The sequence below is a fragment of the Clytia hemisphaerica genome, unplaced genomic scaffold (assembly GCF_902728285.1).
Source record: "Clytia hemisphaerica strain Z4C2 unplaced genomic scaffold, Clytia hemisphaerica genome assembly, whole genome shotgun sequence".
NCBI lineage: Eukaryota > Metazoa > Cnidaria > Hydrozoa > Leptothecata > Clytiidae > Clytia > Clytia hemisphaerica.
In genome coordinates this window covers 99337-119384 of record NW_027103617.1, presented here as the reverse complement: position 1 = coordinate 119384, position 20048 = coordinate 99337, and the positions used below count along the sequence as shown (strand labels likewise).

Sequence of the window (20048 nt, the reverse complement as noted above, 5' to 3'; positions counted from 1 at the left end):
TTTTGAATATAGTCTATTGACTAATATTTCCTAGCAGAAAACATAAGCATGTCGAATTTTTAAATTTATACATTCCTGTCAATTCTACTTTCAATCTAGGTATGATTGAAGTTCATGCCACTGCAGCCAATCAAATTAGCTCTCTTACAGCATCCACCCAAATAAGAGCTATCGAAAGAATACAAAATGTACGACAATTACTTTCCAGTGACGTCATCAATTTGGACGATGACGTCATAGTTGAATTGGAAATCACTGCAGGGGCTTATGGGAACGCTATGGTATATTTCGAAGAATCGAAAAAGGAAGAAAAATACTTCGAGACTGGGTTGGATGAAAAGATAATAACGGCTGCTTTCAAATACAGGTAGATTTGACTTTTACATAGAGTCTGACGTTTATTACCGATTTCGTGTGACGTCATTTTCACCCATGATCAGCCATTTTTCTAAGAAATGGTAGAAAGTATATGTACAGGATAAATTAAGTAAGACCTTGATCATAGGTCAAAGTCTTCAGATAGTTCCCCTTTGGACCTGCAAATAGTTTTTTTATTTTGTTGGTGAAATTTATGTCAGTTACGAACAGTCAGGATGCTTGAGGATGGTCCCTAACTGGATTTTTCCAAATCAGTCTATAACCTCTCAGTACTAGTATCCCAAAGGGGGAGATCTAAAGTCGGTTGTTCTGCTTAATATAAAAAAGTGCTCTCCTGAATCCTGCGAAAACCATATTTGATTATCTGACAGACTGAAATATCTTATTCCAAATAGATACGATTTCCTCATAGTGGGATTCCTAAAAGAATTCAAAGAAAGCTTTTGGCTGACTCAACTATGTATATCGTTTGACATTATTACTTTTTAGTGTCTAGTTTGCTCGAATTTTTCAATATGCTTTCCTCAAGGAATTACAGCTCAACCTTTTGTAAAATTACTATTATCACATGCACAATATTTTACAAATTCTCTAGGTATAAAGAATGCGGTTACAAGAAGATCACAGCCTTCGTGGAGAATGACATCACACCTTCCATCCAAAGTGAACCAATCACCCTCTTTGTTGCTTGTCCTATATCCAAAGACGTTGTTATCCAATCACACCCTGCAAAACTAGAAAGTGGGGAAATATATCTACCTCATTTTCGTGACTTGAAACTTAACGTTAGTCTGAGCTCAGGTTCTTTTATAATATATGAAATCAACTGGGGTGATGGGCTCACAGATACTATTGACCACTCCGGCTACAAATACCCTGTGCTTTTCCAAATTGTGCACCAATATGAACGTTTAAGATATATATCATACAATCTTAAAATAAAGGCATGTAACGAGTTCAGTTGCACTGTCACTTATATCAAAGTAAATGTAGAGGAATGCGGGCCGCCTTTCCTCAAAATTGACCCAAAGGACTTTCCAGTACTCAAGAAAGACCACGAGAGACTTGTCTCAATTCCTTGGTATGGCCCTCAGAAACAATGTCAACGATTGTTCTTCTTTGGTTTTCATCTTTTCATATTAACTGTTGTTAACCAAGAACTTAATCAACCTACCAAGAAAATTGATACCAGAGTTGATTTCACCAAGAACGAACTTCAGATTCTGATTCAACCCTATACATTTGACGCTGGTACAATTGCCATTAACTTGACGATGAAGTCAAAGATTACGGAGGATTTCTATCAGCTCCCACTGACCATCTTACCTGTAGCATTGCTTCCGCAGATATCCGGAGGAGCACACCGCGTTGTCCAGCAAATGTCTTATTACGAGATCACCGAGAGAACTGTGTTTACCGTTCTTATGCTGAACATAACAGGTAATAGTAATTTTTAGAGCTTTGTTATACGTTTTTTCCGAAAAAATTGACAGTTTGCATATTTTGATTATTGCTCTTGAAGGAGAAAAAATAGGTTTGAGCAGACTATTGTTAAGCTTTAAAATCATACATTTTGAAAATGTAGGGGAAAGATATTACTTGTCCAAGAATTTTCAGTCATTTCATTAGCCTGGATATCTATGACTATTTGGATGGTGAATACTATATAACGAAATGTTCATTCAAATCATTCTTTCTTTTGCTCTCTATTTTGACATGCTATTGCTAATTTTTTGCTGAAGTGAGTGTTGACCGAGTTGTGAAGGTGCTAGAGCGCCTGAGCCAAGGGGTACCCGGTTCGAATCATACTTTGTAGACTTTGTACCAGAGTGAATCTTACGTTATAGTAGTATACTCTGTGCGCATTGTTTTTTTGATAAAAAAATTCCCGTACGGAGACCTCTGCAATGAAGTATGACTTCAGTTCTCTATCAACACTTCTCTCATCGTCTCCCCTTTCTCACCAACACTCCGTCGCAGTGGTTGGCTAGCCGTTGATCCCGTGAAAATAATCAAAAGACTGCCTTAACGTCCTAAATTACTGGGCTATCCACGTAAAATATCGACTCTTTCTATGTAGGGAACATCGATCCCGAAGCAAGTGATAATAGCATGAATGACATTCAATTCGTATGGCAATGTCGATTGTTGAGTATCGAGGAAGATTGTCAATCCAAAGCAAACGAGAACAAGCAATGCTGTAGTGCAGATTTCCTTCCTTTCGGTTCGTCTCAACCATGGGCGACACTCGATACACGATCTCTGATTTCCAACCACACGTACGAGATTAAAGTAACAGCATCAAAGGAGGGAAGATTGCCTGGTACTTTTATTCAGAAAGTGAAGATCTCCTCATCTATCTTGCCAGCTGGTGTAGAAATCAGGTATTCGATCTTTTGTTCTCCTTAACGGGCAACCTTCTTAGACCTATAACTTTCTATGCAGTAATTCTATGTGGAAAATAATCTGAAATCAGTATCACCTTTGTACCAAAAAAATGGAATTCTTTTTTTTTTTCTTTTTCTAATTTTTTCCCAGAAACTTTAGTGCAAGGGCATAATATATTATGCACACTGGGCCCAGATGGCAAAAGTTTGGAAATAGGGAGAGGGAGAGCAACAAAAAACTATTTCTTACAATTTTTGTATTATAAAGGCTTTCATAGAGCTCTAGGGTCACATTACATGAGATAGAAAATAGTAGACTTCAACTTTTGACTTTCTTTTGAGATTTATCATGAAAATTGAGATTTTTAGCTTGGAAAATGCAGGCAAAATTTGAACTTTTAAACCGCTAAGTGTCACATCAAAACTCCAGCATTTTTAGAAAGGTTAGTGCCTGTAGTTTTCAAAACATATATGGTTTGATATGTGACACTTAGCGGTTTTCGAGATATTTGGACATTTGTGGTTACCTTAAGCATTTTCGTGATGAGAATTTCGATTGAAAAGTTTTTTCTCGCTCTTGGACATTTATACATACTTTTAAGCAATTTCTCTTTAGAATATAATGTCTCTAAGGTAATCACACAAAATGAACTGATTTAGAAGCTGAATTTAGTTCAGAATCTTCAAAAATATGCATTTTTCACTTTTTTTGATTTTTCATCAAAATCTGGTTTTCAGTCAACTTTGGAGCCACATAACTTGAGTTACAAATCAGATACAGACCTGAAACTTTGGCATCTGATCAGAAATTTATTCAAGATTCCATAAATTATATTAATAAAGCAAAATTTTAACTTTCGTTTTTTCCCTATTTCCACCTCTGGGCCCACTGTGTTATGTTAAAATAGAAAAATGACAAGCAAAAGAAGTATTAATTTGCACTTGAAATGGAATTCAATTTCCTTTTCTTCAGATGTAAGCGCAATTGCCAAGAGGAATTAAATGTTCAAGCAAGAACAGCTTTTTTTTATGAATGCACCAGATGTTTTCCTGATATTGGGTAAGTACCCGGGGGGGGGGGTACTAGGGTTGGTGAATGAGGGGTATGTGCGGACGGGACCTCCGAAAACCGACCCTTAGAGAGACCAAATTTTAGTGAAAAAGTGACCCTTAGAGAGACTTTTTCGAAAAATTTTCTCTGATTTTCAAAAATTTCCTACCCTTAGTGAGACTTTTTTGTAATGTTTTCTCTCAAAATGTAATTTTTTTTCTAAAAATCGTGATTTTTCCCACCCTTAGAGAGACTACTTTGAAATTTTCTGATTTTTGTAACCCTTAGAGAGACTTTGAAAGGTGAAAAACCCGACCCTTACCGTCCGCACATACCCAGCAACTATTTTTGCCTAAGTACCCCCCCCCCCCCCGGGGGTAAGTATTATCTTCTTGGTATATTATATTTACAACAAGATTTTGAGTAAATAAAACGAGTTATGTACGAATGAAATTTATCGAAATTTGATTTCTTTACCCAAAATAGTATAAAGTTGTGTTATCAGCATTGAGCATTATCAGCATTCTTAATGGCTTTCGCTTATAAAAAGCTAAGCAACAGGGATGATAAATGTCATAATGTGTAAAATGAGAGGCTTTAACGTTCGGTAAACCTTATCATTTCCAGACACTTTAATATATGATTAGAGTGTTTGTAATATGATTTGCAGTAAGTGGCCCAAAGATTTTTCACTACCAGTGGATACCCCTCAAAAAACTACAATAAAAAAATAGGTATTTGCTGAAAGTAACTATATTAGGGATTGTAAAAAACCCATAACTTTGTAGGTTTTAAGGGGTATGTAGTTTTAAGGGGTATCCACTGGTAGTTGCAAGGAAGTATGGTTAAATAGTTTCTCATGTCTCTTTTCTCTTACCCCGATGACATCCGATAATTCGAGACCATAGGCGGTTTAAGACCCTGTCGAACCTATCAGGGGAACAGATTTGTAATTGTAATTTCATTGGCAATTAACGAGCATTGCACTCCTTCACATGTTTCCGACGTACTTGCTCTATTGTCTTAAATCCGCCAGTGTGAGACTACCTTATCGGCCCTTTTTACACCGGCCCTTATTGGCAGGCCGGCGTAAAAAGGACCAAGATTTTTCATTTTAATCTAAAAGCAGCGTTAACTTTTTATCATTATTTCTCAATTTAAATTTTGGCGTTACTAACAGCCCTTATTGGCGTAAGCCCAAAATTAGGCTGTGGCGTAAAAGGGGCCGGTGTTAAATTAGGACTGGCGTAAAAAGAGCCGATAAGGTATACTGTAATTTAATGTGGAAACGTGTTATCTTTGTTTTCACTGCACTTGAATATTTCATACCATGTTGTTTTAAAAATATGATTTGAAGGCTGGACATTCGTTGGTCAATATTGGATCAAGAAGGAGATGTCTTCACCACTCAAGCTTTGGAAGCTCCTGGTGTACTTGACAAAAAGAATCTGATCATTCCACCAGACACATTGCCAAGTGATTCATGGATGACAATTCAATTGGATGTGTCGTATGCTGGTGAAGAAGATTCACTTATTGTCCAACGTAAATTCAAAACATCTCAATTCCCTTTTGGTGGTAGTTGTGACGTGTAAGATGTTTTACTTGTAAACTTTTATTTCCATGAAGCTATTGTTATGCTATGCCTTACCGTAAGTTGGTCATATGTCGACATCTCTCTTCTAATTCCTTCTTCAGAGATAGGAATAATAGGAAAGTCGGGATCGCTTAAAGACAAAAGATTCTTCCTTCTCTGATCGCTCAGCAAAGGAAAGTTTACATAAGCGATTCTGACCTTCCCATTTGTCGAGGATTTTGGGACCGAGGTCCTTCAATCCTGAGAGGCACTATGGAGGTAAAGCTAGCACTCTGGTGTTGTAAATTTTTATGAGTTCTCTAAAGGCGAACTTCTACAACCTGATCGAAACATAATGAAAACTTACCAAACGGGATGAGAAACAGAAAATGGAACACCGATCCAGTACAATAAAAGAATACTACTAGCCATAATTTTCATTAAAGTGCCACCGCAGAAGAACGATCAAATAAATTGTTGAATTTGGAAAGAAATGTTACTTATAGCCGTTACTTCTGTTAGAATGGCATCTCATCTGAAGCAAAATTTAGTCTACAAATATTAGCAATTTGTGTCCATCTCAGAGATATCTTCTTATAGAGATAAGGTAAAGTTATTTATCTGTTTATTTTTATCATTTCTTTTATTACCAAAATAATGGTATATTATGGTTTGTTCATAGCATACTAAACGCTACTGTACTAAACTGCCATTTTACTGTAATAGTCAAACGACATGTTTATGAAAGGATAAAAATTTCTAATTTGACCTGGTCAGAGGCGGTTAATAACTACTTGTGGTTTAAATAGGGAATTTCCCAACAAAAAAAGGAATTTCCCTTAATTTGACTCCCTGAGGTAATAAAAAAAGACATATAGAGCTTTGAAAATGGGTAATCAGATCAAAAAAAATCCGGAAAAGTGTTTTTAATGATAATAAAACAATAGAAATACAGTCAAGCTAAGAATGTTACGGTACACCATTTAACCGGAACTAAAATACTGAAAAACGCGCGCAAAATTATGAGATGTTTGCCCAACTTCCTTATGCGTGAAGCTATGAATGCCATCCTCGGAAGCTTTAGGCTTCCTGCGGTGGCAATTAACTAAATAACTTTACCATAAACCATTACACAAGCATACCATATAAAAGTAGTTAAACGTTAGGATCTCAGAATAAAATATCTGAGACCCTGAATATATTGTTTTACATAATTGTAACTCTATTTTCAATGTGACTCAGTTACATCAAAATATTATTCTGTTATGTTCTTTATTTTCTAAAATGTTTTCCTATTTATACTATTTCTCAAATTGGGAACTGGGGGAGTCCCTCGATCCTGTGTGGAACTATGGTGTAATAGTGTAATGGGAATCTGGGGAAAATACACTGGGGAAATAGGAAACACTAGGAAATTCGAGTCGTAATTGTTATAGGAATGATTCTCTTTAAAGCACAATCAAAACATCTCATAGAAGATAAAATTCAAAGAGGAAGGAAAACAAATCAAAAGGAATATCCAAGCAAATACAATACAAACATAAAGATTTCTTACACAAGGTTTACAGTAAACATCTAAGTAAAATCCATAAGTAGTGTACAAGAGTCTATAAAATCAGACCTCCAAGCACACGAGTCTGTGTCTTGTGTTTTGTCTTGAGTCTAAATCTGATAATTTCTAAAACGATCTCCTATTTATACTATTTTGAAATTAGCTACGTGATATAAAATAAAGTTACTTAAATCTGTAATATTAATGAATAAGGTATAATAATCACGGATTTTAGCTATAATACTAATGACTATATACGGATTTTATCCAAAATAAAAGTATACGACACATTATTCCTAATATCTCTAAAGAAATGTGTCGAAATTAGAAGGGGGTTGTCGATATTAGAGCAACTTACGGCACTTTATGAAATTTGAAACATTTAAATCTTAAAAATTACCAAAAGACCTATTCCGCTAATTATAATAAGACTAAAAAAATCACCGTATGCTTATAAAAAAGTTTTTTAAAAAATATCTGAAGATTTTTTTTTCAGACGAATTTCACTGTTCACGAGCCTAAATGAATCAAAAAGCCGTGTCACTGTGTCGGTTGTCGGGTTTTTTTTCGGACCAAATTTTTGGGAAATGGGAAAATTCTCAATCTTGCTCTCACAGAAATTCAACAAGTAACGGACTTTTTTTTCTATTTTGGAGTTCCTCTTGAATTATCACGGATATGTTTTAACGATAAATAATTTGTACAGTTTTTTAAATCAATTTCAGAACGACAAGACAATGTACAATTCTAGATGAATTTGATTTTTCGTGCTTCAATTGGCAACCTTCGAACGAGACATATTCATTTGAAATGGTCATTCAATTCAATAACCTGTCGCTTGCCTTGGATTTACACGTCGAACGTTATCCTGACCGAATAGTCGGTAAAAATGCTCGGCTACCAATCGGTAATATATCGGTAATGATTCGTGTCAAGAATCGATTTGATCAATATATGGTTTACCATGTTGGAGAGGTCCAGGTAAAAATTATGATTTTTACGAACCAATTTGCTTACTTGCGTACTATTATAGTACCCCACCTGACACACAACGTTGTTTCAACGTTTATCTAACGTTCACAACGTCCATATAACGTTAGATGGACGTTGAAACAACGTTGTGTGCCAGCTGGGACATTTCAACCTTTCCCTCTTTTTACAAAAGTCACTGCGATAGCAATATGATGACATTCAGAAATTCGAATTTGACTGTTTAACAAATCGCCTAATCAATAGGCTGAAAAGAACCGCCAATCACATGATTTTTATAACAGTTTTTAACCGTTCGGTCATTAACCATTATGCCACGAGATCGTTCGACGGAGACGGTAAGGCTCTAATTCAACTAGATCCTAACTAGCTACATAAACTACTGACTAGCTTAATTAAGACGACGGTAAATCAGCACTTTTACCCTCCTCGATTTGGCGGAGCAGAACTGCGGATTATTCCAAATCGCTTCAGTTACTCTACCGTCCTAAAAAGTGCAAATGCATAAACTGGCTAGTCTGAACATGGGAGCGCCACGACCAATGCTGCCCTGTTTTTGATCCTCCCCAAATAAAAAAAACTCAATATCTGATTGTTTTTACTTAATTGGGGCGTGTACGCGCATTTTAAATAAAAACAGTTTGAAGTTACGGAGTGACTTTACGTGGATAGAAAATTTGTATTCTGAGCTCATTTTTTATCTGTTCCAAAAAAAACTTTTTCACTTTCAGGTTGTGATGGTTCAAGATATGGAATCATTGGATGTGATCGAAATGTTGCTTGATAACAAGGATCATGATCATTCCTCGTCCACACCCTTTGCTGTTCTCTCTGTCATATCATTCGATGAAGTCAATTTAAATATGAAAGAAGCAGTTGAAAGAAACAAAAAGGTTTCGAAATTTTTAAATAGTTGGTAGCGTCACCTCTTTTCCACTTTCTTTAAAAAATCGGTATTAAAAGGGGACTCGACAAGGGATAGTAAATGGAACAAGACGACTTAAAGTGGAAAATTTCGCCTAGAATTTAAACTACATAGGAAAAACAAGAAGTAGAGATTGAAGCCAATTTGAAATCTACTTTACATCGAGCCTTGATGAAACAATTTTACAAGAACAACGAGGCTTAAAATCGCTAAAAAAATAGACCAATTTAAGAACAACTGTTATTTAATTTTTAAGAACTAATAAACAAAGGTAATATCACCATCTATCAAAAGTTATTTATTTGATTCTTATAACGTATATGCTTATAAGAAAAATAAATATGCTCATAATGTGCGCCATCCCTTGTTTACTTTGTAAGAACTAATTACCGAAAGGTATATCACCGTCTATCAAGAGTTATTGATTTGATTCTTATAAAGTATATGCTTATAAGAAAATAAGTAAGCTCATATTGTGAGCCATCCCTTGTTTACTTTGTAAGAACTAATTACCGAAAGGTATATCACCGTCTATCAAGAGTTATTGATTTGATTCTTATAAAGTATATGCTTATAAGAAAAATAAGTAAGCTCATATTGTGAGCCATCCCTTGTTTACTTTGTAAGAACTAATTACCGAAAGGTATATTACCGTCTATAAAGAGTTATTGATTTGATTCTTATAAAGTAAATGCTTATAAGAAAAATAAATAAGGTCATATTGTGCTCCATCCCTTGTTTACTTTGTAAGAACTAATTACCGAAAGGTATATCACTGTCTATTAAGCAGATATTCGACAAGAAAAATCGGATATCGAAAATTATTCAGTCGAGCTTGATGATATTCGACGAAGCGAAGCTGAGTCGAATATCATTAAAGCGAGACTGAATAATTTCGATATCCGATTTTTCACGTTGAATATATGGTTTATCGTTCACCAATTAGCAGAAATGTATTTTACTTTTTATCCCATTATTTTGTCATTCAGTCTTTCTCTCTTTTTATAACATTTTCGAACGTTTCCGAGTTTCCGAACGTTTTATTTAAGGATGTCAATTTCATTGTTTTTTTTTTCTCTTTAATTACAAAACGTTCGAATTTCCTTTCTCTTTTGTTAAAGAGAACTTTCTTTTATCTGTTTTATTTATGTGACATTTAAGTAATTATTTGATAAAAAAAAACTATTTCCTTTATGCTCGCTGCTACAGAAGAGATATTTTGCTATCGGATATCTAAAAATATTCGACAGTGCGTTTTGCTTAGAGGTGGACGATAAATGGAATTATTGATTTGATTCTTATAAAGTATATGCTTATAAGAAAAATAAGTAAGCTCATATTGTGCGCCATCCCTTGTTTACTTTGTAAGAACTAATTACCGAAAGATATATTACCGTCTATAAAAAGTTATTGATTTGAAAAATTAAATAAGGTCATATTGTGCGCCATCCCTTGCTTGCTTTGTAAGAACTAATTACCGAAAGATATATCACCGTCTATCAAGAGTTATTGATTTGATTCTTATAAAGTATATGCTTATAAGAAAAATAAATATGCTCATATTGTGCGCCATCCCTTGTTTACTTTGTAAGAACTAATTACCGAAAGGTATATCACCGTCTATCAAGAATTATTGATTTGATTCTTATAAAATATATGCTTATAAGAAAAATAAATATGCTCATATTGTGCGATTTGATTCTTATAAAGTATATGCTTATAAGAAAATAAAGAAAAAATCAAAACTGTGGAGCTAAAGACACAAAGATATATGACGTAATCCAAAGAAAACCCGCAAAAATCGTCCGTGGTTATACGAGCGTGTAATTCGTAAATTAAATTTAGTGAGTTCGTCCACCGTATCAAGCACTTTCGTTTTCTCATTTTTTTTCCTATGACACCGCCGCTGCAGAAAGGCTGTCGTAATACTTTCGCTAAGCGAAATTAATAAATAAAGTTGGACACAATAGTATATTAATTAAAACAGTATCTTTCATTCATCAAAAACGTCCTTCTTCCCTTGGAGTCACACGTGAACTGCCTCGGTCTCACTGGGGTCTGGTTCAGTAACCAGGGGTCTGGTTCAGTAACCAGGGGTCTGGTTCAGTAACCAGGGGTCTGGTTCAATAACCAGGGGTCTGGTTCAGTAACCAGGGGTCTGGTTCAGTAACCAGGGGTCTGGTTCAGTAACCAGGGGTCTGGTTCAGTAACCAGGGGTCTGGTTCAGTAACCAGGGGTCTGGGGATCAAGTGACCTGAGCGGTCCGCCGGTGATCAGCGCAGCCAAAACCGTTCGTGAGGCTCTCACAGACACAATAACAATTTTCACATCATTGACCTTAGTGGAAAGGTAAAGCGTTCGGCTACTGTGTACAAGGTCGTGGTGGGTTCAATTCCCGGCCAGGTCATAACTAAAGACTTCGTACAAAAGTGGTACTTATGCCTCTGTGCTTTACGCTCAGCAAGTAAAGAGAGGGGTCGAAGTAAATGGAGCATTCCAGGAAGAACGAGTTTCGTCCTCCCCTTCAATTGGGTAGACAGCTACCAAACGAGGAACCTGTTACTTCATCCTGGCGGTATGATCTGGTGGTCCTTTTGCATGAGGTTGGGAACCTTTAGTGTTGTACTATTTGTTCGTGTTACCTATACTAAAAAACAAAAAACAGAGCGAGCCTTTGTGTCACCTCCGACTGCGGTCATACACTTTCTTTATTATTAAACAACTCCTTTTTTTCTTTCGTTAGATTCGTGGTATGTTAGTGGACAGTCTTGAAGGGTCTATCACCAACACCTCATCACCTTCACCTGCTGTTGCGTCAGGTCTTCAGCAAGTCACCTCGCAAACTGAACTTTTATCCACTGATAGTCTGGTATGGCCACTTTTCTTTATTATTAAGACAATGGGTTGTAAAGGTTTTTCATGTATGCTTTAGTTTTCGCCATTATGGAAGCAAACATGCGAATCCTTTAGAGGCGATTCCTTACCTAAATCAATTGTTCGCTTCCTTTTACCTCCCAATGATGAAAATACTTTTTTGTCGAGATTTTATATACCTTAAGGGAACTTATTTTGGCGAGCGGCGAGAATCTTAAAAAAATTTAATTTTGCCGGGAACTAATTTTGGCGAATGACAGCGTAAATCTAATCTGTTTTGCCTTATTTTGGGCAATTTTGATGAATTTCAGGGGTTATTCAAGCAAGGAAAAAAAATTTAATTTTGGCGGGAACTTACTTTGGCGAGCAAAGAAAATATTTAATTTTGGCGGGAACTAATTTTGGCGAATTTTGCCTAAATTCGTCAAATTCGCCAAAATTAGTTCCCACCAAATTAAGTTCCCTTAAGGTAATAAATTCCCTGGATATTAGGCTAATTTTTAGGATACACACTTCGATTTTTGTGGAAATATCAGCTTTAAACCCCATGGTTTTTCAGGGTTTTAGTTTTGACTAAAAACGTCAAGTGATCTTGCAAAATTACCCCATGCTATAGATAAAAGGTGGCCTTGCCCCTGAACGCTAGAAATACCAATATGATGATGACTGTCTTTTAACCAACAGAACAAAGCAGTGGGCATCACATCCACAATATCATCGAGTTTGAAACACGTGGAACATTTCAACCAAGATACTCAAGACACTGTCAATACTCTTCTCAACACTGTCGGCAACCTCATGAATGGACAAACCAAACTTCAAGATAAAGGTGAGATTCGAGTTGATAATCTTACGAACCTTCAGAACCGTCTCAGACGGATATTTCCGTCTCAGCGAAGTGTATAATAAGGCTTTTCCGTCTCGACATTCTACATAATTCACCAAAATTTCAAGAAAATGTGCTAATTTGCTGGTTAAGATTTCCCTTTTCTGTCTCAGGCGAAATTTCTTGTTTTGACCACTGAATGATGATCATCAATCATCAAGCCTTACAAATTAAGCGCAATGTAAAGTTTAATATCATAGGCTCTAACGGTTAATAAGGTTTTCCTTAAGCCCCTCCTTAAATGCTGGAAATGACATCATGTTGCCTTTTTGATTTTTGAAGAATCAAAGATGTCCAAGAAAGAAAGTTATTCATTGACACACATGAAACTTCCCCTTCTTTCCCTGTTTCCCAGCTGACACACAACGTTGTTTCAACGTTTTTCTAACGTTATATGGACGTTGTGAACGGGCGTTACCATCTGGGTTACCTAATGAGCCATTTTCATCTTGTTAGATAATGAAGAAGGAAACTCGACAACATCCAAACAAAGGAAGGTACTCTATATTTTTTTCGCAACTTTTTTTCATTTTTATTACTAGTATAGAAGACGAAACAACTTTAAGCAGGGGGTCGGTACTAAAATTTCACACGTCTCTTATATCGTTTAGTGCCGTGGTGGCAAACCAGATAATCTTAAGCAATCCTTTAAGTACTATGGGGTACTAAAATACCAAAAAAGTTGGTATCCAAACAAAAATTTGAAAATTGATACATTGTTCCTAAAATTAGTGATTTTTGTCATCCTTCATTCTTTTTTAATATTTTTCGTAATTTTCAAAAATAAAAAGTTTTTAAAATATTCTCCTTTGATTTGAGCATGACATGGTTTTGCGTTCATCGGCTACCTCCAAAAACCAAACTTTCGATGCATACATTCCTTCCTAGTTCTTCTAACAATAGATATTGGAGAGCATCAACAACTTAGTGTCGTCAATGGATGATATCATTTCCGTAGTAGCAACCAATCAAATGGTCGGACAAGCCTCGACAGCAGGCCAGACAGACGCTTTCGATTTTTCTGTCGAAAAACTTCGAGTAGACGATCTGGGAAGTCAGCAAGTCAACAGATTCAAACTCCCGAAGACTTTATCTTTGAATAATACGTCTGATGACGTCAGCACAGTTGTAAGTCGCCCTTTGTTTAGTTATTAAGTTACATGCCTCAAAACCTAAACATTTGTACAAAAACAGACCCAAACAGACCCAAATACTGTGAACTGATTTTCATGATTAAGTGATAAACGCACCCTTCGAATGAACGCCGCTCTAGGGGGGTGTTTATTTAAAACAGGCAGCTGTAAGTGAGAATCGTATGGGGGAAAAGTTAAATATGTGTTAATAGTTTTATTCTTTAAGTATTCAAACTAGTTTTGAACCATTTTAACATATGTAAGATGACGTAATTTGAACTTAAAGAAAACGAAAAGGCAAAATAAGTGTCCCATTTACTTCTTCAAATTGACTTTTTTAAAGATTATTCGATAAACGCCCCTACTTAAATCCAAAAGAAATTAATAAACGCCCGGGCGTAATACGGTGTCTGTGCATTTTCCCCTGTATGCATGAATCCTAATAAATAGGCTAATTTTTCAGCCTGCTTATTTTCCACAAAAATTTATTTGAATTGGCGAAGCCACGTGAACTATTTCTGACAAAGCTTAGCCGAAATAAAAAAGAGACCAATTACCAATATTTCTTCTTTTAGCAAGTGAACTACGAAAAGAACATCTTTTTCTCGGAGAATTCAAACTACATTGGATCGAAGATTTCTTCCTTATCGCTACAATCAAACGGTGATGAATTAGAAGTTGCTAATCTTGAGCATCCAATAGAAATTAAGCTGGAGAATCAAGAAGATCTATTACCGGGTGAAACCATCGAGTTTTTCATTCCTGGTTTCTTGGTGACACACACAGTGAAATTGGACAGTACTGCCTGTGTATTGATGTTGCATATTGAACCGCCAGATGACTTGGAAAAAGGCACTCTGCTTCACATTCTGGTCCAATACGCCAAAGCACCAACACATGACGTAGGGTGACGTTATCATTTTCCTATGTACACGTTTTTTATAAGAACAACTTATATAATAACATAAGCCTACGATTGCCTAAATATCAAGAGCAATGAGAACACTTTAAGGCTTTACCGACTTTAGAATACTCCAACAAGTGAACCCAACAAAAGGCTAAAATTTATTCTTAGAGTTATAGAGAATCATTTTTAAGGACTTCGACGTTACGATTCCTGCATTTGCTAAACATAGACTTAAAAAGCAAAAAACAACAAATTTCGCCGTCTACAGACACGACCAAATGGTTTGTTCACATTTTGATTCCTCTTCTTCAGGGGGGAATCGTCCGGACACCAGTTTTAAAGGACGATTAATTACGCATGCGTGTTATTAATGCAGGAATTGTCAGTCGAACTCACTGTTAGATATGTTCATCTGTGTCTCACTGACCCGATGGGTTTTTTTTTTGGTCGGAAGGAACGAGATAGAGGAACAGAAGTTTACATGCGTGAAAGCATTTTTTAGCAAGCTCGTAGCCCATGGGGGTACTAGGGTTGTGAGCTGAAGGAGTGTACTGCCCGGCTTTTGTCCCTCGGACCCTTAGCGGGACCAGCAAGAAGGACAATTTAGTGAATTTGACTACCCTTATTGGGACTAGTTTGATCAGATTTCAATCCTTCTGGGGGAAAAAAGTTGAAATTTTCCTATTTTTACGATCCTTAGTGGGACTGAAGTTTGATTTTCAGATTTTTCCAACCCTTCCAGGGACTGCCAGGTTCCGAAAAAGGCACCCTTAAGGGCGGCACATACCCGTACCTTCACTTGTCTAAGTGCCCCTTTCTGGGGCTCGCAACAGCTACTTTTCTTCGTTGAAAGTGAAATGAAAGTACTTTAAACAATTTGAAATTAATATTTTTTCATTACATAGTTAACGATATTGAACAATATTTAAATTCAGGTCCAAAAAATAGCTGAGCTTGCAACAACGTTGCAGTTGTTTAAACAAATCATCAAAACAAAACAGCATGCTATAGATTTGCTTCAATCTTTATTTATATATTGTAGGAGCATGATTTTGCATTGACCGTGGATGAGTACGGTGACACGAAGATCATATTACACGATCACCATCACCATCACGAAGAAAGCGAAGGAGTGAATTCAACCAACACGCAACATGAAGACCACGATGAAGAGGAAGAAAAAGAAAGAGGCGAAAAATTGTTGGAACATCTCTACATGGTCGAACACACTGTCATGATCTGGGATTGGCACAAATTTAAATATGGTGCGATGAATAACAGTAAAGTGTATTTTGTCATGTGGTATGATGGTGAGTTGTCTGTTTTTGTTGATCATATACCGGGTATAGAAAAGCAAACGTTACCAAAATGAATCAAAGTTTTTCATCAAATCTTTTGTTTCCAGCCATCCCTTCAAAGCTTCAGCGTGTGGGCAGAAAGTATTCACAATCTGATAACAGGTTATGAAATTATGAGCTGTTGATAATTTATTATTATTATTATTATAATGTAACAAAGTTCTAGGCGCACGAGGGCCTCTGGAACTGATCGTGATTATACAACGTATTTTACAATTGTCTTATGTTGAATATTTTCGGGTGTTTACTCCATGCAGTGTTGAGTCTTTCTTTGAAGACTTTGACTGTCTTTGCTTCAGCGACATCTTTTGGCAATTTATTCCAGGTTGGTATAGTTCGATAAAAGAAGGAATTCGTTTGTACACCACGGAGTCCATCGCTTCCAAAGTTTGGAATCATCTCAAAGTTGTACCTTCTGTTTGGTCGCGTTCGACGGGCTATCTTGTTTGGGATGGTATCTTTTTCGTAATAGTTGATGTGCTTGTAAAGTTGGACCATGTCACAAAAGTGTCTTCTAAACTCGAGCGTAGGAAGATCTAATTCACGCAATCGTTCTTCATAAGACATATTACGACATTTTTGAACAAGTTTTGTTGCCCGTCTTTGTACTCCTTCAATCAGATTTACGTGTTTACGTAGAAACGGAGACCATACTGACTGAGCGTACTCCAGATGCGGGCGAACAAACGTACAATACAATGTTTTAAATGTACTTGTACTCATGTTTACAAATCCTCGATTGATTATGCCAAGTATCGCGTTTGCTTTTTTGACTTGCTTTGCAATGTGTTCTTCAAATGTAAGTTCTGAGTCAATGAGGATTCCAAGATCTTTTTCTTCAAAGACGTGTTCCAATTGGCGTCCATCTAGGGAATATGGATGAGCATGTTTGATGTTTCCAAACTTTCCTAGCGTCAGAACGTGACACTTTTCAGGATGGAATTGTAATAGCCAGTCTTTCGACCATTCTACAAGTGTGTCTATATCATTCTGAAGGGAAACAGAGTCTTCGATGCAGTTGACTTCTTTGAAGATTTTGGTATCATCAGCAAACAGTAGGATCAATGAGATGACCTTTTCAGGAAGATCATTGATATATAGCACAAACAATATTGGTCCCAGTACACTACCCTGTGGAATACCACTCACTACAGGGTCTGTAGTCGAGAAGGACTGGTTCACTTTTACTGATTGTGTTCGACCTGTTAAAAATGACGTTATCCATTTTAAGATTGAACCGTTGATGCCATATGCTGATAGTTTCTTGCATAGTCGACGGTGGGGTACAGTGTCGAAAGCCTTAGCAAAATAGAAGTAGATACTATCAACAACGTTTCCTTTCGAGATGCTCTCATAACATTTATCCAGATAGTACAAAAGCTGTGTCACGGTTGAACGGTTGTTAATGAAGCCATATTGTTTGTTCGATAAAAGATTATGATCGGAAAGGTGCTTCATGATGTGTTTCCTCAGCATTGATTCCATTAATTTGCACACTACCGATGTCAAACTAACAGGTCGATAATTGACTGCCAAATTCTGAGGTCCCTTGTTTTTGTAGATAGGTGTGACATGTGCCACCTTCCAATCTCGTGGTAATGAGCCTTCAACTAAAGATTTGTTCATGATTACAGCTAAGGGTAGAGACAGATAGTCAGATAATTCCGCTAGTACCCTAGGGTGTATTTCGTCTGGACTGAATGACTTATTATGGTTGAGCTCTTTCAATTGATTCTGTACCATCTCCTCAGAGATATGAATATCTCCGATGGATGAATCAGTTCTCTTTTCAAATGCAGGAAGCTCACCTACTGCTTCTTTTGTGAATACACTGCAGAACTGTCGTTGAAGTATATTGGCTTTTTCGTGATCTTCATGCTTTAACGATGTTTTGACATTTGGTGATTCAAGTAGTGATGAAACTGTACTAGAAGATTTCATCTTGTTACGCACATGTGACCAGAAGATCTTCGGTTTGGTCTTTGCGTTATCACAAATTCTTTGTTCGTAGTTCCTGTGAGCTTGTCTCATCAATTTGTTCACTCTGTTTCTTACAGGGGTGTATTTTGCTAGATTGTATTCTTTTTCTTCGGGCGATGATTTCATCCATTTCCGATGGAGGCGTCTCTTCTCTGCTATTTCTTTCCGAAGTTGAACTCCAATAGGTATTTTACCTTTCTTCTTCCAGTTTTGACCACCGATGATCTTTATGGGTACAAAACGGTTTCGTATATCCAAAATCTTCTTTCGGAAAAGCTGCCAAAGCTCCTCGGTTGACTTATTAGCCATCTCGGGAAATTGCTTGTACCAATCATCAGAGTTGAGATCTTGTTTCATTGCTTCAAAGTCTGCGTCCTCGTACTTGTATCTTTCTGATTTAGGTTTCAATACAGCATCACATTTGATACTGAAGGTCAAGCAACTATGATCGCTTAAACACAAAGGACTGAGATACTCTAGACATAGAGCTTGGTTAGCTTCACCTGTTAGAATGAGATCGACTAAAGATGGGTCGTCAGTCCCACGGCATCTGGTTGGTTCGTCTACACTTTGGTGGAGAAAGGAGTCGCGAAGGGCTTCAAGAAATTTTTCTTCTTTACTTTCCTCGAGATGTGGCGTCGTCCAATTTTTCCAATTGATTGTTGGGAAGTTAAAGTCCCCGACAAAGCATTTATGAGAGTATTTGTTGTTTGATGCGATATCTTTGATTAGATGATTCAACTTGTTGTTATTTTCAGCTGACGTGTCATTGTTCGTAGGGGAGCGATAGATACAGGAGAAGACCAGGAGATCGTTTCCGGATAGACGAATTTCGATTGTGGATGCTTCATTGAAATTGACTTGGTTCATTGATTGGTTGACATCGACATGACATTGAGTAACTCGTGTTTCGTAGATTCTTAAAGATAATACTCTAGTAACTGAAGCTTTACATTGCATTTAAAAGATCTTTTGGAGAGGCCGATATGCGTTTAAAGCAAAGTAGCTAGGGAAAAAAGTGTTAAGAAAAATATCACAATATATTTCTCACTTTCTGAAGGTATCATCCCATACAACACGAGGACAGGGAACAATTATACGTACGACATCTTGGAAGACCATCACCATTACAAATACAACTTCAAATCATACTGTGTCACTTGCACATACTGGGATGTTCATACCAACTCCTGGGAAACTGACGGCTGTGCGGTAAACAATAAAAACTAATCGTTCTTTTACGTTTTTGGTGTATCTCTTGGTTGAGTGACACCATTTAATCTGTCCTATCATGCTTCTGCGCCGCGCGATTACTTATTTTGAGAAATTCGATTGTTATTTATGCTTTGTCAGCATAAAAGTGATCTTTCTTTCGAAACGATAAAAGAATATCTTTAAGACTCAGTGAATGCTGATGATGTGAATGAATTTAACAAAATACATTTGACAAGCAGAATTTTCTAAATCCTATTTTCAATACTGTTTTCAGGTAGTGCCAGAGGAGACAGATATTCAATACACAATTTGTCATTGCAATCATTTGACCGCTTTCAGTAGCATGATGGTACCACCAAGTCCTTTACCAAGGATGTCGTTCGCTTTGTTGAAAGAAGGATATGTTTTGTTTGTTGTGGTGGGTGTCATCCTTGGCTTGTATATCCTGTTCTTGATCATCTTCCGAAAGTTCGATCAAATCGATGCAGATAAGGTATGAAGTTTTATCGGTCTTTCTTTTTCACTACTTCTTAGATGGGAGAAACGTTCGTCTGCATCTTGTCAAAATTATGAAAGTTGACTGAAAGCTTCCCAGTGGTATACTTAAAATCAGTAAAAGGTGTCCGGAAAACCCCCCCTGGTGAACCCCTCCCTCCCGAAGAATTCCGACACAGTGAATTCTCCCCTGGTGAATATTTCTCTTTAAGAGCTCTGATCATAGTCAAAAATTCGGTTACGAGATTTGAAGATAAACTTTTGTTTTGAGTTCCTTGAATCTTTTAACAAAAAATTGTCTTTATAAGTTGTCTGTGAATTTATTCTATCAAGAGTACATA

General features: G+C 36.6%; 1 protein-coding gene across 1 annotated transcript in view; it reads left to right on the top strand.

The window, feature by feature from the left end:
- LOC136802232 (polycystin-1-like protein 2) overlaps positions 1–20048 on the top strand; it is a 118562-nt gene that overhangs the window by 7454 nt on the left and 91060 nt on the right. The window contains exons 8-22 of the mRNA XM_067058950.1: positions 38–367; positions 974–1818; positions 2459–2762; positions 3739–3825; positions 5174–5407; positions 7670–7925; positions 8666–8827; positions 11603–11728; positions 12418–12562; positions 13076–13116; positions 13523–13747; positions 14328–14654; positions 15702–15969; positions 19058–19209; positions 19487–19705. Coding sequence (XP_066915051.1) covers positions 38–367; positions 974–1818; positions 2459–2762; positions 3739–3825; positions 5174–5407; positions 7670–7925; positions 8666–8827; positions 11603–11728; positions 12418–12562; positions 13076–13116; positions 13523–13747; positions 14328–14654; positions 15702–15969; positions 19058–19209; positions 19487–19705 — 3721 coding nt within the window. The remainder of the gene's footprint in view (positions 1–37; positions 368–973; positions 1819–2458; positions 2763–3738; positions 3826–5173; positions 5408–7669; positions 7926–8665; positions 8828–11602; positions 11729–12417; positions 12563–13075; positions 13117–13522; positions 13748–14327; positions 14655–15701; positions 15970–19057; positions 19210–19486; positions 19706–20048) is intronic.